Below are 25314 nucleotides of genomic sequence, written 5' to 3'. Positions count from 1 at the left end.
TCCCTCCCTCCAGTGACAGAATCTTGCTTTAACAAAGTCACTCTTCCAGAAAGATTTACAAAACATATTATTTATTTATGGTGTTTTCTTGTTTAAATATCTTTTCAGCTCCAAATCTCTTTCTCTGATAGAATGATTTAAACATCACAGCATTACCAAAGGTATTTAGAGTAATGTGTTTACATGGAAAAACAGTGTAACATTTCGCTTTTACTCAACCAAACTATGAGCTCTATATTGGTAAGTTTCCTTGTGTGTGAGGAATGATTTATAAAATTAAAAAAGTTCAGATGTCATTAGCTTATTTTACTCGTGGATAGCTTAGAACAAGCAAGCTACAAATAAACAAGATAATGCGGAGAAAAACATCCTAAGATTCAAGGCTGGAGGAACTAGCTTATAAGCAAAAATTAAATATAAGGAGAAAAAAGGACTTTTTATGGACAAAAATGGTGTTCAACAGTAATATTTGAAGGCTGTTATACATCAATGAGAGAAACAAATACTTTAAAATTTCCCAAGAGAACATAGCAAAAATATAGGCTAAAACCTTCCTCCTTTCCCATCTCTTACCTAAGTTTATTATCAGAGAAATCTCTCTCATGCTGAACATCCTCTTATAGGAAGCTTTATGCATTTTAAACAAGGCTGGGGCAACTGGGACAGGTCTAAGAGCTTTCTGTTCATCTCAAATAGTCCATGAAATAAAGAAGCACTAGATATACAATGTACTTCCCACTAACGCAGCCTACATATCACATCTGTCATCTGTCCACCAAACAGTTAAGGCCAAGGTCACAATCAATATTTCAGGGCAGTAAATGACCTAAAATTAATACAGCTAACCCTTGTGGTTATGATGACTGACTTATGCCAATACAAAAGGAGGTTGCCATCTAAAGGAGCATTCACCTCCAATCCTGTCTCACAGCTCTAGTACTTGTGCAGTCAGGGTGCAAGTTAAATTGGTTATCCAGACATACTGCTGAAAATTAATCATTGTTCTTCACATGCTTAACTTGCAGTCAAGCTGGTAAACTGAGCCCAATCATCCTATAGACACATAGTCTCCAGACCTGACACAAAGAATCAACAGAGCATATCGCCAGTGAAGGCTGGGGGTGGCAGGGCTAGAACGTCCATTTGAGTGGTAGCACAGTCTTAAAGGAAGCTCACAATGAGTGGAAATGCTTAGGGAAACATCACTGAAATAATTGAGACTGTGGTTAACATTTCAACTTCTCATATACAATGGCAGTTTATAATAAAAGAGGAATTTATGTAGGGAAGCTTTCTTAAGTTGCAGTCCAAGTACATTTGCATGATTACTAAAATACACTATCACAAATCTCACTTTGGTAGCAAGGCATGTAACCTTGCTTTCCAATTGTGGGGAAAAAAAAAGTACTAAGTACAGTCAACACATCCCTTCCCCTCAAACAAAAAGTTGCATGCACACATCCTGAGACAAGGATGAGGGGAAAGAATGACACATCACCAAAATTAATGATTTAATGAAGTAGTGGAAGATATTAGCTACTACAATGATGAAGGTGGAATAAATACTACAAAAGGACAGCTACAGGCTACATCAATTCCACCACAGTCCTATTAGCATAGCTACTATGAAATCTAACAGCTACTGTTTCAATTTATGAAAACAGACCTCCATGGACATTGGTAGCAAAGGAGCTGAAGGAACCTTGATGCAAGTGTTTTGTTACTCTTATTTTCATGAAGTTTGTGTTTACCTGAGGCAAATACAAGTTTGGGAAATTAATTACATGAGCATTAGCTATTTTTTTCCTTTGTTCCATGCCCTTTTTTAGATGTAAACCATCCCTGATCAAAAGTGACAACAACAATAACACTGGACTTGTGTGACTAAAGTCTCCAAAAGATATGTTTTACTGATGCTCATCTACTTATCACTGCAAACAAAGTAAGATAGGAGGGGTAGAACTGCTGAGCAATTTTTATTACTATTATTTTATTTTAAAAGGTTTGGTCAAGAGAGAAAATCCAGAAATAAACCAGAGTTACTACCTGGCAAATTTACAAAGCAATAACCCAACTGCAAATTTGCTAGCCAGAATACTTAGTCATGAGCTGGCTAAATAAAATACTTGAACTGAAGACTGCTTTGTAAGCATTCCCTCTCTTTTGTAGTATGCAAGAAGGATATTTAAAATGCCAGTAAAATATAGACTTGTGAGAACAAGTTTGCTGTACAAAGAAGGTGTAGTACGTGCAACTTCCACAGTGAGCACAGTAGAATTATCTCTTCCAGTGATCTTTGTCAACAGATTCTTGACTCTTACCAGTGAGGTTGGGCAAGGGAAAATTGCTTTGATGGGCGAGCTGCTGGTTCCACCACTGCTGGGTGGGTTGATCCTTTTCTCCTTCTGGCGCCGGTTACAGAACCAAACGCGGATCACCTCCTTCTCCATGTTTAGCTGGTCAGCTATCATGGTGATCTCCTCCGAGGTAGGCTTTTGGTTCTGAGAAAAGGAAATGGGTACTTGAAAAGCTGTGAAATTACCTTCTGAAGTTTTACATTATAGCTTTTCCTTCACTACGCAGAAATGTGGATGGGCCATTTATACCCAGAATCTGCGGTACACTCTCTAGAGAGAGACCATAATAGATACTTCTGCCCTACATTTTCGAAGTTGCAGAAAAATTTCTACCAATGGTAAGCTGTGTTCCTCATGGATGGATGATGAAGACTAAACCAATATGCTTCTTTTTGAGAGAAGGGATCTGACTTGTGAATAAATCCTTCAAGGAATTCTAGATATTGATAAGGAAATCTCTCTTTTAGCATCTCCTAAAAAGTAATAGAAAAGATTAACTACAGCACTAGCCAAACGAACCTCAATCACAACTTATAATAAAAGATAGATTGAATGGGCTACCTACAGAGGCTACCTGCACATATGGCTGCACAAAGCACCTAACAAAAGTAATATAATGCCAGCTAAGAACTTCATATTATGTATGTTTAGACTGTCACGTCATTCATCCAACCTCAGAAAAGGTAATCCTTTTTTCTTGTTTTTGCTGTGCATAGTAACAAGCTTTGAGCTATTGCTCAGTATCACTCAGTCAACAAACTGCAAGAACCGATGAGATTTTGGTGGGGTGGTTGTATGGTTGTTTGTTTGTTTTAATTAAAATAAAGTAGGCACTGATTGTGTGCTCCTTGGAACAGTCTTTGTATTCAACTTCTTCAGTACAAGCATTTTCCTAAATGGTATAGTAATAGCAGATGCAACGTTAAACAAAATTTCTTCATTGCTGTATAGGCTGAGTTGAACAAAAGTGATCACTGACCTCCAGGAAACTCTTCTCTAAGGCCACACGTATGTTGGTCTCTATGCTGGTGCGTTTCTTCCTCCTACGGTTCAAGCCTTCGCCCCCCAGCCCTGGAGAATTCAGGGCACTTGGGCTGGAGAGTGTTGAATCAGATGAGAGGTTTTCTGAAAAAAATAAAGTTAACACAAATGAGGAGATTTTATTTGAATACACTGCAATCTCATGCAAGTGTTCCTCAATTGTGCAAGGCATGCTATAACTCACTCTGTATCTACTCCGGATATATAGAGATTTCTGAAGATCACATGTATTAATTGCTGTACTTCAAAATTACAACATATACTTGAAACTTCTAAGCTACAAGTAAGTCCAGAGGGTGCTGTCTTTGCTCCTGTATTCTACCACAGTACTCCTTTTATTATATCTATACAAAGTTTCCTTCTCCCTTATCTCATTCCAACTCACACTCACTCACTGCAATCACAGTTTAAAGAAAAATGCAGTAGCTGATATCCAGAAGCCATAGCTATAAGCCACAGACTGAAAAAAATCTGAGCAGCCTGAAATTTCTCTTACCTACTCTGCAATACAGTAGAGGAAGAAGAAAGCTCACAGCCAGCTTCACAGTGTTCAACCTCTTTTCTCTGGAGATCCTAGCAGATACTCTGTGCTATGCAGCTCTGCTAGATAGCCTACCCAGCCAGCAGCTCCCCCTCTCCTTAGCTTCAGAAGGTCTTTATCTGTCAACCCCTAATCCTGTCTTTCTGGCTCCACGGAAGACTGAAGAGAGGACATACTTTAATCCACTCTGTATACGAAACTGCAAAATAACCGATAGCCAGGTTCCAACAGGAAATTTAATCAAAATGACTAATTACGGCTGCATAACACTGCAGACCCCTCTCTGCACAGTGGTTTGTGCATGATAAGTAGATGCCAAAGTTCACAATCCCTTAGACCACTCTGGTAGGCTCAAATGGGCAAGTACATTCACCACATTATTTTCTAGATTACTTTTTTTTTTAGTAATAGCACCCATAAATCTGCTGGAACTCTTCTCCCTTGTGAAAATCCCACAGAACAAGCTGAGTTCTATAACAGTAAATTCTCCAACACTCTGATGTAACATAATGGAAAGCATCATTAGTATGCTTCTGCTGCCTGCTTTTACCTAAAAGTAGATGAATGGCCTTTATGGTCACCTGAATCTTTCTTCCAAAGATTTTCAAGAAACTGAATGAGAGCCAAAGACAATGGTTCCTAACTTCCAGGCTGTGAAGGACCCCATCATTGTTTACAGTCCTTAACTTCACTTTACAAATCCAAGTATTTCTTCAGGTTAGAAGGAAAAGCAAATTATGACACTTGTTGCAGCACCGGACTTGCTCAGTGTTGCTGGAAGGTTTGGGGACCACTGTCCTGTGGACTAGAGCATTTGCTGCAAAGATCTTCCTATGTCTTCTATCATAGATCCCAGATTACCTAAGGATAGCCTGTCAGCACAACAGAAATGACACTTCCTTCTTTCAATGTAGGACAAATTTTAAACATTGCATCCAATTAATTTCAAAATTTCAGGGAATACTGTCATCTTCAGCATTAAGCCCTCTTCATTTTGATAAAAATAGGAGGGCACACACTGTCTCTGCCATCTGTTTAGCAGATCCATCAGCAGTTTTATACTATGTACAGTTATATACTTCGAAGAAAGAAACGGCTGACAGCACTCTTAAACATTTTCTGTCCTAACACCTAGCACCACCATCCAAGCTCCTTTTGCTGGCACAAAAGAAAAAAACAAACAAACCAAAAAAAAAAAAAAAAACTCTACAACACTGTCATCATGAATAACTTTTCTCCCAGGAAAAAAAATAATTCTGGAAGGAAAAAAACCCTAAGCCATAAAGAACTCTTCCTATGGGGAGAAAGAGAACATTTATAAGGACCCTTGTAGAGAGATGAAAAGAATGCACACAGGGGACGTGGGAGGAGATGAATGCAATAAGCTCTGCTTACTGAAACAACAAACCATGCAACTCTCTCTATTACACATCTGAAAAAGAAAGCTAGAAGAGGATTAGAAGTTATATGCATTAACATACACGAAGGAGGAAAACCATGACACATTATACCTCACCCCATGCAATTATTCAGCTGACTGCAGAACACAGTTCTAGAAGTTCACAGTGGAACTCTTTCAGATGTATATGGGCACATAAATAGGGAAATATGGACACTTATTCCTATACCCTTGTTTGTCCCATGGACAGTTACAAAGATTGGTGGCTTCATAAAACCGTAAGGGCACCAACGAAGCAGTTTTTTCAGTTTTTCAAAATCCTACTGATTTTGGTAGGCTGGTGAAGAAATACACAGACTCATTCACCTGCATCATTGAGCCACTTTTCCAGAAGTGGCTTTAACTTGCACATGTTCTTAAAGCTGAGGTTCAAGGCTTCAAAGCGAGAGATGGTAGTTTGGCTGAAGTCATTTCCATAGAGTTTGCCCATAGCGAGCCCAACATCACCCTGGACAAAGAAAGAGAAAAAAGGGATTCACTAACACAGGTACTTCCAAAGCAAGGAATCCCGCCACACCCTTGTGTTCCTAGTGACTCCACTGTTGGGTGGGATTCAGTTTCATAGAAACTTGCTTGGCACTAACAAGATTCATGCTAAAGCAAATAATGATAAAGAAATGTCATATTTTCAAACTACAGGCAGTTTAACCATGTAACTCTTCGCAGAAATTCCCTCATGCTCTGTCTTTTTAGCATTATCACTAAGCAGAACATTCCACTGAATATTAACTTGTAATTTTTCTCTTAGTTCTTTAAAAAAATTAAAGGCCAAATGCTCTTTGGGAACAGATTTACGTATCTACATATTTCACACTGAAGAAGAAAAGTTCAAATAAGAAATGCCGTGAATTCATGTCCTTGAATTAGTAGGAAAACACTCCTGAAGAGATGAATGAGGTTTGTCTACAAACTTACATCACATTTAAATAAATGCAAAAATACTCTTATCTGAACTTTTAGTATCTTCTGTGATGTTCAAATCAAACTTTTCCCCACAGATATGCATTTCAAAGCAGACAAGAAGTTGAACCATATCAAATACTGATTAACTGTAGTCTTCACTACCATTACCCATCTGCTAAAAGCTATCCACAATAGCTTTTATGCTATACAGACAAATGATCACATCTTTACATCTGTTATTTCTTTTCAAAACTCAGTTTTAGCTAGCTTTCAGACATTCTGCTCATAGCTAATACACTTCTACGTAGTTTACACTTGGATAGCCTCATTTAAAAAAAAAAAAAATCCATTCTTGATCATGGCCACTAAAAAACACCATAATGTTCTCTGGTTTTGTTTTAAAGCATGAAGGTCCTGCCCTTTCTGAAAACTTAGTAATTTTTTGCTATATGTTCTAAATTAGATTAATTTAGATCTTTAAACACAAGAAGCAATGAAAAGTCTAGAAGAAAAGACTGAAGAGCTTGAGCGTAGTTAGTGGAGCTTAATTGCAATTGAGTTAGTTGTATGGTGCATAAAGCTTGCTTTCTTTCCTTTAGGTCAGATCCACAACCACCGCTTGACACAAGTATACTAACAGCATGCAGAGTGGCCACATCCAAGCAAGGAAGAAAACCTTTGCTAAGCCTAGCAAATTGTGCAGGTTGCATAAGGAAAAATTCCTTCCTAGAAGGGGACCAGAACAATTGGCTTGTAAGCCCTTCAAACAGAAGAGGAAACGTGTGGAAACACATTTGTACCTCCACCCATATCCCAGGATTCTGCACATTTCAAGCCTCATAAATCATTCCAAGAGAAGTAAGTAACATGGATGCTCTAGTGAGTTTATGAAGAAGAAAACCTGGCTATGTAAACCATTTTAGAGATAAGCTGATTTATATCCTGGCAGGAAAGACTTATGAAATTTGCTCCAGTCCCCTGACCAAACTTAATTCTGGTATTTATGTTGTTCTTACTAACATTTGCCATCTGATTTAAAATGAATAGTTAACCATTTCTTTGTCAATAGTTTTCAATGCCGAAAGGTGGCAGCATTTCAGCTGTAGGCAAAGCAATTTATGTATTAGGATGATAATTTTATATTTTGAGATGGGCCACTGAAAGGATGGGTGGAACAGAGGATGAAGGTACCTTACAGATGTCTGATCTACTGAACAGATTGAATGACACTCTGGTAATGAAATAAAACTGATTATAAGGTACATCGCTCTTGTATATGTTGCTCTGCTAGGAAGCTTGGATGGACTAGCAGAGGCAGTATCTTGTAGAGAGCAACAATTACATTGTGTAAAATGTACGTTCACATAGCTTCAATCTGTCCTGACCAAACAGTTACATATCTGCAATAACACTAAGATGCAATGTGTTCATTGTATCTCTGTATGTCAAACAGAAGAGACATTTTTAAGGAAAAACTGCTAAACAAAAGAATTTAAATACATCTGCTCTGGAGAATTTTGGGGGCAGAAGGAAAAGACACTGCTCAAATTCAAAACCTTTTATATTGCTCTATGCAGATAAACTAAGTGATTAGTTTGCAATGCAAACTTAAATCTTTGAAAGGCAGGGGTGGGGTGAGTTTGAAAAAGCTTACAGTACTACTGGAAAATAAAAAGTATTATCCTCTGAAAGGCAATCTACTTATCCAGATATAAGAAACCAAAGAAACAGGGATTTCTAATTATCCAACTATGCAATTAAGTAGAAGTTATTAGAGTTGCCTAATTATATAGGTACACACTCAATGCAGGATAGGAATGATTGAATGCCATTTGATCACTTTCTCTAGGTTTACCTTTTTTAAGCTCAAAAAAAAAAAAATACTAAAATGCAAGCCTGAGCAGTTATGTTCATTTTTCCTGACCATGAAAACTCACAACAGGGTCAATAAGGAAGGGTTAACCCATAGCTTAAAAACTCAAGTTGAGGCTTTAAAATCACCTCACAGTAGGGCAGATTAAACATAATAACTAAAGATCTACATGAACCTCCTCAATCAGGCTATAAGGAAGCTTTTATATTTTACTCTACTCTGTTCTGCTTTATTCTGGTTTTCATGTGTGTCCATCACTGTTATATTTCTGTACCTCCCTCTAGTGGAAGGAAAGAAGGGAAGAAGGCACACATGCCAACAAAACACACCTAATTATACTAGCAACATTCTGTTCTTCAGTTGTAATTAAGATGCTGCCAGGAACTTTGATTATGAACCCTGACTTTTCAAACATTTAGAACTTTACCAGAAAAATAAATCTGACTTCAGAACAAACTTTTGACTAGAGTAGGTTTACTTATTCCAGGGGTGGACAAATCACATATACTGGGTTGACTGCTGAGCTCAGGCTTTTAAATACCTACTTTGATTTTTGTTTGGTATTTCTTCTGGCAAAACAAGCCTGTGCTTCACATAGGCTCCTGCCAAAAGGAATTGTTTACCTGGACAGATTATTTTGTAGGAGAACATTTAATTTTTATATTAATAAGAAAGGACTCTTGTATACAAGCAGCATTTCCCTTCAACAGAATAACAGAACACATAACTGCACATTGTACTTTTAATTGTACTCCTCATTCGACCATTTTCAATACGTTCAAATTAGTTTTCTTCATCTCTATTGGTATTTCTGAGCTTTTAAATAAAACAAAACAAACCACAACTCCAGTTCACCTCTGTAAGCAGTGAACTTCAAAGGTAACAGCCCTTTCAGGTTTTGTTTAGGAACCTTAGCAAAAGCATTAAATACAGAAATCATTGATGTTTAATAGCAAAATACGCTTGAGAGATAAAACCCTTTGACATCCAAAGCAAATTCACAGTTGTGACATACTTTTTAAACACACAGAGCAGTTAATTGTGCTGTATGATTTTCTGGAACTTTGTACTTCTAAAGGCAGCTTTAAAGTGCTTTGTCCCATTCATTTTAAATCCTATAGAATGAATAGAGCACATGCAATGACATCTGGAGCTTGTAAATGCATGGACCTGCTGGGAAAACAGCTATGCTTTAAAACCAACAGGGATGTAAGATGTATGTATGGCTTTTTCTGCTAGTTCTTAGAAATCCCCTACATAAAGGCCAGAGCATAACCCTATATAAGAAGGTACTCCTAGGAAAAGGTGGAATTGTAGTCTCCCTCCAGACTTCAAAGATGAGACCTCAGATTCCACACTGGCAGGCACTAAGGTACACAGTCTCACCTGAGTGAATCCAAGTTTGATCCGTCTTTGTTTGAAAGTCTTGGCAAACTGCTCAAGCTCCTCAAGGTCACTGGGCTCCTCCAAGCTGGGAGTGTCAATTCGCTTTGGTGTTGACTGGCTCTGTGGAAGTGGCTGAATGGGGGTCGCTGCTATTGTGCGTGTTGGGGTTGCTGGCTATTAAGATAGAGAGCAAGGAAAAGATGAAAATCAGACTTAAAAGAATAATCAGCAAAAATTAGATTTAGAAAAGGTACGTAAGGTTTCTATGAGAAAGATCAATGAATTTGGCATTTCCAACAATCTGAAAGTTCTTCCAATTTATTTACATTCCTCTCAAGAACAAGCAGTCACAATCCAGAAAACTGTATTAGTATGACAGTCTTTTAAAGGCTCTGTCAGAACCAATTAAAGAAAAGTAAGAGATGTTCAGTGCAGGAGATAACCAACAACTTTCACTTGCTACAGAAGCTGCTCAAAGAAAGGCTGAACACTCCTACTTCATACAGTTCTATCATTTATAGACTGCTTGGCATTCATCCCCTTTTAATCATTTTTAAATTGAATTTACTACTTGTGTGTGGTGGCAGATTGTCATCAGCCCCAAAGATTCAACTCTCCTATTCAATCTTGGAACAGCAAGCACCTACAGGGACAGCAAACATAGCAAGTTTCCTCTAATGCCATCTCTTGGGACTGACTTAACTCTTCCAGTAAGAAAAAACAGATCTCTCTCTAACCCTTCCATTTAGACTTGCAACAATAAGGGTAGATGTCCTGGCGATATGAGAAATTAAACAAAAGCAACCTAGAGAAAATAATTCCTTTTAGATCTTTTTTTTTTCCCCTGCATAAAAGGCTCATTTTCCAGGAAGTCAGCACAAGGTTCAATATTCCTGAATATTAGCATACTGTTAATGTTTTGCTATGCAGCAATAAGAAGAATCTGTGGAAAAAAAAAAACTGAGCATGATGGAAAATATTCACAGGTGAACAATATATATTAAGATCTGGTATTGCACAGTGCATGTTTTATGTGCAACAGAAACACTGGAAATATGCTTTGAGTATAACTCTACTTTTTATGTGCAATAGATAACCTGAAATGCAGAGACAAATCTTTCACTCTAGTTAAATTCTATTCAGTTCAGTTGAATAGCTTTTATTATGCCCTGATCTGAAACTACAGGCTCCTTCAGCACAATTAAGAACAGCCTCAAGTCTATGCAACACCAGAATAGCTTGCAAATATCCAGAAATGGCTGTTCTAAAAGAAATTCCCCATACATAGCAGAGTCTTTACGTAGATCTGTATGTTGTTTTTCTCCTGACTTAGTACAGCAGTATTGTGCAGTGCACAGCAGATGGTAGAGGAAGGTCAGCGTCTATACTTCCATTACTTGAGAAATAATGTGATCATATATGATCTTTCCAGGATTGCAGATACGTGTGTCACACTATAGGGGTTTTTAGAGTTTTTAAATTTACATTAAACATACTGGATAATTACTGCAGTGTCTTTATTGGCTTCATCCCCATTATATAGTTTGTTTTCTCTTTGTGGTTTTGATACTTCTTTTAAATCCAAGCATAATCTTTAGCAGGGAATCATGCTGCTAACCAAAGTATGAACTACAGAGGTGAGACAAATTCCATTTTCCACATGGTACATGAAAAATACTACAGGTGATATAACAGAAAATATAGTTCTCCAAGACTCAGACTCAGGTGTCTTATTACAGACTAAAAATTTCTTACATGTAACCAGGTTGGCAAGGAGATACTGGATGATATTACACACTATTTTAGAAACAGCATGCAGTCATGTAACTAAACTACACAGTAAAATCCAGAGTGAAGCAAAATTAAATTTGCAGGCACGTGCAACCTTAAAATTGCTTTTCTTACAGTCTGAAAGCTTAATCAGAGCTTTAATATTTTAACATATATCTAACAGAATATTTTAATGCATTTCTGACAATACCTTTGCCTTCAGAGAAGGTAACTAATAAGATTGGCAATGACTTGGCAATAATAGCAGAACAACTAGGGTAGAATAGAAACAGATTACCACTGCAATCTTTTTTTAAAAATGAAAAAATAATAAAAAGATACCACTCCGTAATCTTCTTTTTGAGGTTTTTGGGTAGCCCACACTTTGTTCCTCTGAATTTAAGAAATGTATATATTGTTCAAGAAAACCTTACAAGAGATCAAATGCTGCTGTAGTTCCATTAACTCAAAATATCAAACATGAAAAATTTCAGCTAAAAATAAGAATTAAGAGCATTAAGTGTGCGGGAAAAAAAGCATATTAGAGTAGAAACTTGTAAAACTGAAGTTACTGATAGTTCAGTTCTATACTGAATCTATCCAGAAAGACAAACTCACTGTTATCGCTGTATTTGCAGCTATAATATAGCAGCGTTTACTCCCGTAACCAATACAAAGAGTCCCCTCACTTGTAATAATTCACGGCCCCCCACAGCAACTTCTGAACTGTAGAAATAAGCCTGACCTGCGAGGCAAGGGTGATGCTTGGCTGAGACTGCAGGAGGTTGGCTTGGCTTTGCTGAGGTAGTTGCGTTAAGAGATTCTGCGCTTGCAGGAGACCTGGAAAGAAGAAAGGGTGGTTTTGGTTCGTCTGTACAGCAATGACTAGGACATGACATGAGGTGAAACAAGGCTCTTGCCAAATAATTAAAGTTATAAGAAATTTGAGAAGGAAGCCTTTATTTTTATCCCTGTAGAGATACTTCCAGACTCCGGACTTTTCAGTCCAAAATCCCCTTGTATTTTCCTGTAGCATTTATGGTGACAGACAGGTGAAATGAAGTAGCCTGTGCCACTTTGCTCTGTAGAAACTGTAATGGCCTAAGTTCTCCCAGTTCTGTGTGCAGGAATCATTTATTGCCCCTTTCAGCTTACAGATGCTGCAGGTGAATTTCTCTCCGTAATCAAAGCTGACCAAGAGTCGGGGAGCAAAAAGGACTTCAGCAACTGAATATTAATCAAATACACGGACTGGGCTCTTTAATCATTCTTCACCCTCTCCATGCTACCCCATGCCAACCGCCTAACAAGAAGGCAAATTTCTCTGGCAAAACAAACGTCAGAAGACGAAACAAGCCCAGATTACCTCCTCCTGGCTGAAATAAAGAAGGAATCTTTTACAAAAGTAACAAGATACAGAACACCGTTTGAATTGCACAAATAGAATAAACATTGCACTTAATATATGAAAGCCCCCACTATTATGAAATGACAACATTAAAGAACAAGTGAGACTGATACAACCAACATACACAATATGCTGTCACTCTAAAAATAAACTCTTTCAGTCTGCTATTTGCACAGCTTATGAAATCTCTCTAAAATTGAGGTATATGCTTGAATCTACATAATTTAACCAGGAGTTATCTGTTTTTTTTCTGCATTACTAAAATATATTTTAAAGGGTAAGAATCGTGACAAAGATAGACCTACAGTTAGTCAACTCCCTTAATTTTATTATGAATAATACTGTACTCTGTATGTAACTCCTGACTACGTCTATCAACTTCCCCTATAATAATTTTAGAGCCTGACTAATTAAATCTACGTTTAGCGAGCATCTTCAATATACCAAGTTCCTAAAAACAGGGGTGACACGACAACAACAGATGGACGCTATGGCCACTCAGAGGACAGAACACCAAATAAGTATCACATAAGGAAAACTGTGCAATTTGAGTTTAACATGGCCTGTTTTGGCACATCATGTGCACCACTCACGACCAGCTATCTCTTACCAGAATATAGACAGGGGACGCAGGAATTCAGGACTTGATAAATAGCGAGTGGAAAACTGGATGTTTTATGAGGGGTTAAGGCCATAGGAGACAAAAGCTAGGACTATCATGGAGTAGGAAGGAGAAAATGTAACTTCAAAGAGGGATACTGAACTACAGAATTGTCTTCTGATCTTATCATAAAAAAAAGCAACAAAATGTTGAATATTTGTTTTTAGATAAAATGCGTTACTGTTAAAATGCTCAAGACCTACAGAATAAAGCTGGCTGCTTATGCAACATAATATGGCAGCATAGACAACTACATACATTTTCTTTGTGTCATGTAATCAACGTGTTTCAGCTGTTTTCAAAAGGCCTCAGGGTGGGAATAGATCACTTCAAGGAATTTCCAAGATCACTACATACTGGTAGCTATACAATACTTTTTGCAAGGCAAATATCTGCTCACTTGAAAGATGATCTCAGCTACCCAAATCTAATTATTGATCAGTGAACGGTCATCTCTACGTGAAGAGTTTTTGACCTTTATTTAGTGACTGTAAATTTTAACTAACTTGAAACAGAAAGGGACAAGCCATCACAACAATGCTATAGAGCAGCTGACCAACAACGAAACAAAAAACAGGCAACTGACAGTGACCACATTTGACCCGTAATCCACCTGCTAACACAATCGATCACAAGTTACTGACTCATCTTGTGACTGTAATCAGAGTAATTAGGATTGTCCTTTTGTGATTTTTTGTCCTCAAAGAAATCCCAGAGGATATTTTTCTGGCAACAACACTTCTGCTGAAGAGCATGAGATGACTACACTTTTCCTCATTTTCTTCTCCCTTGTACATTCTGAATTAATTATCACTGAAGGACAGAATAAAATATTCTGAACCTGTTCCATACACTCAGTTTTTACATCATTTTATCCTACTTAAGAAATACCCATACAAGGTCTCTCAGGTAGAAACGGGAGAAAGAACAAGTTAGTTGAAGCTGAACCGCCAGCTGACTGAAGTAATAATTGGGAAAGCAGCTGAACTGTTTTGGCAAAGCATGTCATGCATATACTTTGGGCTTCTATTGGCTTCCCTGAGAGGGCAGCTGCAGTTTAGCTTTTTTTTTTTTTTTCAGACATGACTTAGATTAGCCTAAACTCCACCTTCGTTTTCTCTGAGAAGAGACTATCAATCCCCACTTTGGTTCAAGATAACTTCAGTGACAACATACAGGGCACATAGCACTGCCTTTAAATATAGTGTAAATTCAAAACTGCGCCTTTTAGGTAACTGCTGTGATATTTGCGTTGCAGACTTTTTCATTTCCTCAGGGACTGATACGGGTGCCAATGCTGATTAATGTCTTTACTACAAAATGACGGGGCAGAACAAATTCTCAGCTATTTTGTGGACAGTACCCAAAAAATGGAGAGTAGAATATGTTGGAAGCCAGGGTCTAGACTGACTGGACAAATGGTACCTCGTGAAGGTCAAAGAAAGAAAATGCAAAGTCCTGGTTATGAGCTGGAATTACCCTGTACAGCAATACAGGCCGGGTACTGTTAGCCTAAAAAGCAGTTTTGCAAAAAATGACCAGGTGATGCTGGGGGAAAACACAACGAACATAACTCATCACTGTGCCCTTACGCTGAAGGAGGCTAACCACCTCCTGGGCTGTATTAGTAAGACCACAACCAGCAGGTTAAGGGCTGTGATTCTGCCCCTCCACTTGGCACTTGTGAGATCACAGCTAGAGCATTGTGTTGAGCCTTGGGCTTCCCAGTACAAGACACAATGGCATCCATGATTACACACATTCAGGGCCCACTAGGATGGCTAACAGGCTGAAACATCCATACAAGGAATGGGTAAGAATGGGTACGAGTGCTGGATTGTTCAGCTATTGCTGTCCTCAAGGATAGAAACGGAGTCTTCTTGAGGGTGCACGCAAGTAGTAAGCAGCTACAGATTCAAACCAGAACATGAAAAACTTCAACTAGAAATCTTCCTCTTCAAGGAAGGAGGGCTATTGTTGTTAGGCGGTTATGTTTTTTCTTCTTGAGACAGGTACCCAAAGAGGTTGCAGAATCTCTAGCCTTGAAGATGTTCAAATCTCAACTACACATGCCACTGACTACCCTACTGTAACTACATGGGGTGTAACCAACACTACATGACCTCTACAGGTCCCTTCCAACCTACATGATTTTTTTTTTTTTGAATCTGTAAGAACAACCGTACTTGCATACTTAACTTTACAGAGGTAGAGCCCAAAGCAGAGGGTCAGAAATAGCAAGAGCCCAGTAGTATTACTGCAGTAAAAATAGCAAATAAAACAGCTGTGTGAAGCTCCAAAAGAATGGCCATATGGACATAAAGATTTATGTAATAGAAGTATCATGTTTTAGAGGTATCTACTTTTGTTTAAAATAGTTAAAATAAATCCATCTACCATCACACAGGCTTTTTCCTTTAATATCTACAAACAGTGTGAATAATGACCCAAAGCCAAAAAAATCCTCCTGCCAGCCAACAGTCCCTAAGGACTGACCTGGGCTTCAGCTGTTACTGTCAAAAATGAAACCACAGATAAAACTAACATTCAAGTGCCATTTTTTAAAAGTTGGCCCAAACACACAATACATAATTCATCTCTAACTGATCTCCCTAAAAGAGGGAAATTTTTAATTGAAGAAAAACCTGACTGCTTTTTCTCCGCCAAATATGTTCATCTTCTCACTAACATATCCTGGAAGTGGGCATACAAAGCTAAACCACTACAATGTCTTAATTTGATTAACTGAAAAAAAGAGAAAGGGAAGAAGGAAGGGTATCACACTACACTTTACATAGTGTCATTTGATCAACTTTGTTGATAGCTGTTGATGCAAAAATCTCCAGGGCACTTGGGTGTACCTTGGAAGAACTGGGTTAGATGAAACAAAGTGGGGACTCAGAACTGAAATCATACTGGGAGTGAACACCGTAGAGAAAGTACTGATTCATGGATTCCTACAAATGTGTTGCACTGAGATATTAAACTGCTGCCCCTTTTGCAGTATCCAGGCACCCTTTAACATCAGTTCAAGAACATGATGCAAATATGCTGTGCAGTTTTGAAGACTATCGCTTCAGTGATCCATGCAAAGGTGCTGCCACACTACTACAAATGACAAATCAACATTTTTACCTATTGATGCCACTTGGATGGTTAGAACCAAAGACTTGATTTCAGAGTGTGCAGTAAACATTAACAATTAAATTCATAACTTGGTAATGAGTATTTGCAGCCCAGGTGGAAGTCATTCTTTAAATTACTTTGTCCAAGTTCTTTCTCATCCCACTTTTAAGATTTTCCCTCATCTGGGGCACAAATTTGGGTCAGTAGTTGAATAAAATGTAGTTGTGTCACCAAATACACTGTCATTAAGATTCTCTTGAGAATGAAGAGCAGGGCATCCTCATCTGTGTTCTGATGGCACCAAAGCCCTTACACCTGGTTCACATAGTATATTATCAACAAAATAATGATGAATCCTGGAAGGGCGGTACAGGTGCACAGTCACAAATGAGACCAACATTTGTGTTACAAATCTGATGCATCTGAGAAGAAAGAGGCAACTTTTTTTTTAATCTGTAGTACAACTACAAAGTATCTAAGAGCAGGGTTGGATTGGGCTTGCTGCCATCATGTCAGGTATTTTTACAATAAAAAATGGAAATCATACAACACCTTTAATAATAAACAGCGATAACTTGAAGAGGTAGGACCAGATTTAATGGTTAAAGCTAAACATGAGCTTATCTTCCTTATTTGCTTTTATAAATACTTTCCTTATAAGTATCTTAAGTTGTTTCTAAACCAGCTCTCACTCCTTGACAACAATGCAGTCTTTTCTCACATCTTAACTTCTGTTTGCAAGATGAATTTAAATGAAATGCAGCACCATTCCCCCCCCAATCAGATTTTTATCAATATAATTTTTATTGGCAATATCTTCCACATAGAAAGGTGAATGGTCATCTGAGCATATTTTTAAAAAGCAAGTACAATTACAGTAAATGATGTTGAACTGATGATTCTAGAGATATACGTATCACTTCACAAAACAGATACAAGAGGTATAAAGAGAGCACAACATGCTACCTTCTTGCATGCAACTTTAACAATAAGCATATAATGGTTTGAATTTGAAGGGACCTTAAAGATCGTGTAATTCCAATCCCCCTGCTATAGGCAAGGACATAATTGCTCTAAATAAGAAATTGTTCCAAATTTCTATTTCCATGTAATCTTCTGCTTATCTGCTGAGGCTTGAAACAATTCCTTCAAGTATGACATTACCTATTAAAAGTTACAAAAAAAAAACAAATTTTTCCTTTTTTTTTTTAAACATAACACTGAATAAGTAGAAATCGTGGAAATGGAATTGGACATGTGGCAGTGGATTTATGGGGAAAAATTCACATCTGCTGCCGTGATCTGTGCGTTGAAGAATGCAGAATAACAAACTAATATTTTTAGTATTGGATTTCCTAGAATTTTGCAGAAGTGGGATCTTAAGGGGTTAAGCCATGGGATTCAAGATTCCCTTCTAAGAATCTATATAAGGCTGCTGACGATCATGTTGCTCGGCCCCCATCATCTTTTCAAGTAAAAGAAGTTTCTCTACCAAATGTTTGCACGGCTTCTATGATGTTGCTTAGGGATACTATTCTTTACTCATTTCCCTCAATACTGTTCTCTTGTATCAAAAATGTCTCACATACATGACATGACAAAATATGTAGTATGGTATGTAAAGCAACAGATTTCTTCCAGAATAGATAATTGATGAATAAATCTGAATTTTTATTTAATTACTAAATGGGTGCATATATATAAAGCTGTATGCAATACCAATAAGGCATCCAAAAAAACTGAATGTCTTTTTTTAAAGAAACTTTTATGCTAGTTTCTTCAGATTATTTATTTTATGAAGTTGACTAATGCAGCAATAGGACAAGAACAAGGAAAAGTCAGCTCAACAGCAGAGACAAAAAATACACACTTTCTCAATCTTTCTCATAAATGATAACATGCTGTTTGAGATCTTCTAACAATAACCATGAAATACTGCAGAAAGCCATACCCAGAAAGTAAGATAAGGGCTATTATGACATATATGTTGCTTTACCACTGAGTGCTCATGAAGAAAATTAGATCCATTCTAGCATTCCAGTTTGGAAGGTTGTCATTACTAGTGGCTGATGGTCAGAATACAGAATATAAATTTTCCTACATTTTTGAGCTATTCAGTTGCCCAGGCTGCACATTACCAGTAAAACATGGTGTTTCCATACATACTGTGTCACTGAAGACAGCAATATGCAGGTCTTAACTGTAGTCAAGAAATCATTTTCAGAGCAGGCCCCTGGAAAATATACTATAAAAGCCTCTTCTGGTAGTTACTCTATTTCAGAAGACTTAAAACAAAAAGCCCTCCTTCCTTTCTACAATGCAAACAACTCATTTTGAGAGATGAATATAATACTCTTCTGTTAGTTTCCTTCTTTGTGAAGCATCTTCAGAGACTTTTTAGAAATACAGATATTACAGATATTTAGAAAACCCAGGAGAAATTCCCTGAGAACTGTAGGCAGACATGAATGTTGATTATTGAGTTTTTCAAAACAATGCTTTTTTTTTGCCTGCTGTTAGCTTAAAAAAGTATTTTAAAGTTTGAACAATCCTGAATATCCTTCAACAACTTTGGTGAAGTTTGTCTTCTAAAAAAAAAAGTAAAGCTTTTACGTTCTGCTTCATTTCAAGAAACTAGTACATCACTAAATGCCTCAGTCTTTTAGTCATTCTCTACCAGTGTTGGTATAAAAGCTCTCCTAAATCAAATACTGTTAACTGTTAAAAGAAGGTTAATTTTGACTAGCCCTTTATTCAAATGTTAGAGCATTCAGATGGTAAGAGAGCTTCAGCACAATAGAAAGCCAGTTCTATCCAAGTCATAGTGTGTAAGAAGAAACGATGCATGGAACAAAATTGAAAGGAATAGAAGAAAATGAGGTGCAAAGAGCTGCTTTACAGGACAGCCAAGCTCTGGAAGACTCTTCAGCCATAACAGGATATGCCTTCTGAACAAGAACCTTTGGATTACTAGACCTGAACAACTAAGTGGAATTCATGTAGAAGAGACAGGAAAAAAAAGGCCAATGCTGATAGAATCCAGTGGAGTATATCAGCCATGGCCAAATACAGTTGTCTGAGGGTATCAAGAAATGGTGTAACCAGTACTGTGACGTATTTAAACTTGAATGCATTAGTTCTTTGAGTGACGCTCCTATACAGCATCTTAACTGGTCTAGCACTACTACCTACCACTCAATTTGCGTTTAACTTGCAAGCCATACCCAGTCTATTGCCAAAATATTCTTTACAAGTGCTGTTATATGAAATCAAGCATTCTAGCTGTTTTCCCCAAGGTATAGTAATTATTTCAGTTTATGACAACATTACCTATACTCTCTTTAGGCTTAAGGACTTTTTTAGTCTCCCACAAGAACGCTAGATTTTGTAACCTTTTTCCAGTCTGAGAATTCTGTAACCCTTTTAGCATGGATCTAATCCAGAAAGCCCAGACTCTCTCCAGGCATCTACCTCCTAGGATTATGACTGAGTTCTGGAAAGCAGTCTTCCTAGTAAGCTTCCTTCTCTAGACCCTGGCCCAGAAATTCACATGCCGCATTATTTCCCAAGCGTCCCTGCTAACTAATGTTCCCATGACAATCTCTGGATTGATCCTTGTAGAGAAGTCAGATACACAAACTTTGATATCAGAGGCTGAGGTCTAACACCAAGAAAGGGCCAACCTGTTAAAGAGTCTCCTAATTGCAATACTGTTATTTCTCCAAGGGAATATCAACAGCTAATGAAGGCATATAAACCTCCTCAGTTTCAGCTTTTCCTCCAAGAAGCTATGGGTTTTTTTGTTTGTTTGTTTTTTTCTTCTGGCAAGGAGCACTTACCCTGCTGCCCCTGCGGTGTTTGTGAGATGATGAACTGTGCTGGCTGCAAGTTGGTTGTTGGATGCACCAACACAAACTGTTGCAGGTTGAGATTCTGCTGCTGAAGCTGCTGCAAGTGCTGCAAATCCTTAAGGAAACAGGAGAGGGGGGGAAAAAAAAAGAAAAGGGAAAAAAGGGGGGGAGGGGGGAAGAGAGCTGTGTGTTAGACATTTAAGTCATCCATGAATCCCAATTTAACTACATTTCCCAACCAGTTACATTATACCATTCAGAGATAAAAAGTGGATGTCAAACACAGCAGTTCTGCTACTAAATATCTTTTAGACTTACAATATGAATTTCACTGTCCTTAAAAAAAAATGTTTACTAAATAACCCAAAGCCTAACACTGTTCTGCTTTTAAAAAATAATAATCAGTTCCCCCCCTCAAAGTGTGTAAGTTTTCAAATACTTTAGCATACAAATAGTCAGCACTTGCATTTCTCAGACTTGTTTTTCGCAGATGCAACTCTGCTACAACATTCATTGTTGGCAAATCAATCACATTAGCTAGGAGCTATTTTTGTTTATAACAACAATCTGCAATTACCATTTTAATTAGCAACAGGAAAGCAAAAAATTACAGATTCTTAGTATGCACTCTGGTTGTTCAGGTCAAAATTTGGGAAGCAGCTAACTCAAATAGTATACAATTGTATTTGATTAATTTTGAATGAAATTACAATAAGCTTAGTAGACACGGCTACAGCTACGGTCAAAAAGGAATAACCCCAAACATTGCACTATTGTAGAACCCTGCTTTTATGTATTTAAACCATTCAGAACTGTTAATTTTCTATAATTAAATGATTGGTCTTGATGTAAACGCTAATCTCTGAGAAACTGAATCATCACAGTTCAACTTGCTGTTTAGCTGGAGAATGAAAACGAAAGTACTTTTTAAGAAAATCCCTTAAAACTAGCCCTGTTATCTTTTCCAGAAAGGACGATAACTGAAGAAAATTAAAGCACAGCGTAAAAACAGCCAACTGAACAGTCAATATGGGAGTTATCCATACACATATGCAGAATCTTTCAGTCTTCCCCAGAAGCAGCTATTTCAAAATAGCTGCTCCCTACCAAGCTGGTGACCAAAGTCAGAAATATCTTCCATTCTTACAAGCTCCAATTCAACAAACAAAGCACTTCCCAAAACTTTCTTTCAAATAAGTCGCTCGGATACCTGAGTATCTGTTTGTTGAATGGAGCTGCTCACGTCAACATACCTCCTAATGTACTTCAATTAAAGTGAGCCAGACTAATGAAGACCTGCTTCTTAAGGCTTATAAACTAACCCCCCATACATTTTGACTGACACAAGTTAGTGAGCTCTCACACAAGCAGCTCTGCCATCAGATGTGACAGGCCATCAACTGCCAGCAACAGAGATGGTGATGAAAAGTCAAGACATACTGACAAGGATAACTTTTTACTTAACCAACATTAAGTACAACCATTTGCAGAATATATCTACCCACCCATGCCCTTACGGTATTTTAAAGATGTTAAACTAAGACTTAAAAGCTGCAACAATCTTTTTCTGGGAAAGGGGGACAGGAGCATCAGTGGATGGAAAGGAAGACTAAGGGGTTGAAGAGTCCCTTGATTTATGAGACCACAAACATGCATTACAAGAAAATGACTACTTAACCTGCATTATAAAGACACTGGCCATCAATCACTGAGGCAACTTCGTCACATTAAGTCAAAAGCATGCAGCGTAATAATACCGTAGACAGACACCAGATGGCATTGACCAAACAATGCCCTTTAAGAAATGGAAACTTCTATTTTACAAGAAAACGGTAAAATAATTTAACAGTGCCCCCAGCACAAGAGAGTGTTTTTTAAGTTTGCTTTCAGAAAAATTGAGAAGTACTGCAACCATTCCTATGAAATCAAGGTCAATTTCTTTCATTAAAAAAAAAAAGACTTGCTCCATTTTTTTTTCCCCAGGAACATTCTATGTTTCTTCTGGCTTCACGTCAAAGTTATATTGGACAGAACTGCTACTAAAAAACCTCCTCCTACTTCTTGAGCCCAGTGTGACACAGACCTCCACTCATTTATTCATTGATATTCAATACTCTACTGGTTATCTTTGCAAACTAAGCAGACCCTCCAGCACAGAGGGCCTCTCACACTGAATTGGATGTGAGTACTAGATGTAAAAGAAAAAAAGAGTAAGGCAAGGTGACTAAGGCAGAGAAACTTGTGTGGAAAGAGACAAATGAAGAGAGGCTGAAGGATGAAAATACAGGTGGATAAGAAAAGATAAAAGTATAAATCCAAAAGGCAGAGTTAGGAAGAAAGTTTTGAAGAAAAGAGTATGGACAGAAATATATAGGTTGAGGGCTTCCCAACACTAAAGAAAACAAACGTAAAGTCCCCAGATGACCCAGTAGATCTCACATGATTTGAAAAATCACCACAGAAGAGTTATGTACAAGAAGGAGTACAAATAACAGGACAGGGTATAGAGTAGTGTATTTCTAAGATCAAAGAGAAGGAGAGCTTTTTGTTTAAGACCAAAATATTCATAACACAGTACTCAGCTAAAACATTGCAGCTCTTATCATCAGACTCTTATACTTTAATATGAGAAAGCTGTTTTTAAATCAAGGCCTCAGGATAACTGGTATAAGCAATCGTATTCTCTGCATCTGTCTCAGTAAATGGTATCTTGGCTGAGTCTTGTTTAAATACAGAAATATAATTATGTAATGTAGAATGGAAGTGATACCTCCAAGGCTAATCGCTCAAATAGCCCTACTGGTGCCTCAGATTCATTTGAAATCCAACTTTATTTCTACCTTGGGAAAGTTTTATTATTTCATTAATTGTTGCACTGCAATAAATCCCCCGATAGCAACCATGCAAACAACTCCTGACATGGTTTTCCTAGGCTGTTGTTTTCTGAATTGTAAACTGTATAATACTATTGCAAGTATGTAGAAAGAGATGGACAGACTTTCATGGAAATGTCTTCTGGTGCTTCCCAAGAAGTTAGCAAGATCAAAGCAATCCAGTTCCTATCTCAGCAAAATAATCCACCAAGAGAAGTGGAATATCTTGATATGAGGACTTCTTTTATTCAAGCTAAAGTTGAAAATTTGATGCCATTGTTTCAAGTTAGATCTTCACTAAATTTCAGTATCTCTGCCACTTTGAGGTTTACACCATATAAACACTGACGATGGATCTGAAAACAAGTTTACAAAGAACTCCAAAATTTGGTACAACTGTTTAGTGATGATTTAGCATCAGCCCAGCAGCAGCACTAACATCTTACCAGATTTCTGCAGCAGATACCTTACGTTAACTGCAGTGCACATTAAAGAAGTCATGCTTGTGCAATTAGTTAATTAAAATAAATATGGTAATCCCCCTGCTGCAGAGACCTGCCAGTTAATCAATTATTCAAAAATCATCAAATAAAATAAACACTCAGCTATTTGTATAATCAGCTATGTGTTTACAATAGCAACACAATGCGGAGCACTGCTCATAAAACCGTGTTGAGACAGGTCAAAAAACATACTGATATCCAACTACAAACTTATACAGTAGAAGTTTTCCATAACATAACACAAACTATGTCCAGCAGCTGCAAAAGTTATGCCCTGCACTTTTATTGTAAGAGGAAGCTAAAACAAATCAGCCAATCTACACTTATATACCAGAATAGCCTATCCTAAAAGAGATTGTTAAACCATAAATTTAAGAAATCAGGAGCCCAAGAAAACAAATGAAATGTTAATTTGTTCCACTTGCACTACAAATACACATTATATAGCGGCAACTACATGATCACATGCTATTTTTCCATAGAGCCTCATTCAAGCGCACAAAATAGACAATGTTCACTTCAGAAGCTCCTGTTTGATGGCATACGCTTAAACATTTCAACTCTACACAAAGCCTTCTCAGAAGGCTTTGCAAGTTCTAGAGAAAAACCCAGTGCTAAATAAGTCATTGTAAGTGCACACATTCTCATAACCTCCCACTGAAGAGGAAGAACAGGATAGCAACATCTCATACATGAACAAAAGTGACACTGAAAGCATCGACCATGTTGGCCAGGTAAAGGTAAAACCAGAAAGCTCAAGGTACAGATTTAATACGAAATTTTAACACTCAGCTTTTCAGTAAAGCAGACCTCACTATCCTTAAGTTGTACACCCAGAGGATAAGAGGCACACGACTATGGATCACTTACATTTAGGTCAAAAGGATGCATAATAGCAGATGAGAACAGATGCACAGAGAGATGCAAGAAACTAACCATCAACTTCCTTGACATAGACATTTTCTATCCTTTTGTTGAAATAATGTCTGTCTTATGGCTATATACGAAGGCTTAAAATTAAGAGATGGTCTTGGTAACTCAGTTTCCTTAAATGTTATATCCTGGAGTCATCTCCAGATCGTGACAGTGAATTGGGATCTTTTGCTAAAAGCAGTCACATTTGATCACGTGAGTCAAGTGTGACAGTGCACCAAGAGTCTCAGCAGGCAAGGTCAATACTGGCCTTTGAATTTGGGCTTCTGGTATGGTATGACAGTGGCCTCTGCAGGGACTGTCAGAGGTCAGAACTTTTAGACCAACACCACAGAGCTTGGTTTCAGCTAAAAAGTAAAAAAAACAGTAACAGAACCAAGCTCCACAACAGGCTTCACAAACAGCTGTGACATTTCCATTCTTAATCAGTCCTCATCTTCACTTCTTAGACACTTCACCCCAATTGAATGTAAGTGAAAACAGTCTGAATAGAAAGCATTAGAAAGCCTTTAAAAGCCGCTCATGGTAAGAAGCAGTCACCTTGGAGATTACATACCCAACGTACTTTGTACAGCTAGACTAATCATACTGAAACATTACATACCAAGAACTTTACTCTATGGAGAAAT

The 25314-nt window shown here is 37.7% G+C and overlaps 1 protein-coding gene across 27 annotated transcripts in view; it reads right to left on the bottom strand.

Annotated features, from left to right (window-relative positions):
* POU2F1 (POU class 2 homeobox 1) overlaps positions 1–25314 on the bottom strand; it is a 106612-nt gene that overhangs the window by 4228 nt on the left and 77070 nt on the right. For 16 of the 27 annotated variants that reach the window (XM_040567382.1, XM_040567512.1, XM_040567329.1 and 13 more), the window contains 6 exons: positions 20365–20491; positions 12076–12170; positions 9561–9734; positions 5705–5846; positions 3337–3482; positions 2322–2501 (listed from right to left, as the gene is read on the bottom strand). In XM_040567382.1, coding sequence (XP_040423316.1) covers positions 2322–2501; positions 3337–3482; positions 5705–5846; positions 9561–9734; positions 12076–12170; positions 20365–20491 — 864 coding nt within the window. The remainder of the gene's footprint in view (positions 1–2321; positions 2502–3336; positions 3483–5704; positions 5847–9560; positions 9735–12075; positions 12171–20364; positions 20492–25314) is intronic. The other 11 variants (XM_040567448.1, XM_040567408.1, XM_040567335.1 and 8 more) reach the window with 1 other exon arrangement.

The sequence above is a fragment of the Cygnus olor genome, chromosome 1 (genome assembly GCF_009769625.2).
Source record: "Cygnus olor isolate bCygOlo1 chromosome 1, bCygOlo1.pri.v2, whole genome shotgun sequence".
Lineage (NCBI taxonomy): Eukaryota > Metazoa > Chordata > Aves > Anseriformes > Anatidae > Cygnus > Cygnus olor.
The sequence above is the reverse complement of the archived record's forward strand: the minus strand, read 5'-3'. Positions and strand labels throughout refer to the sequence as shown.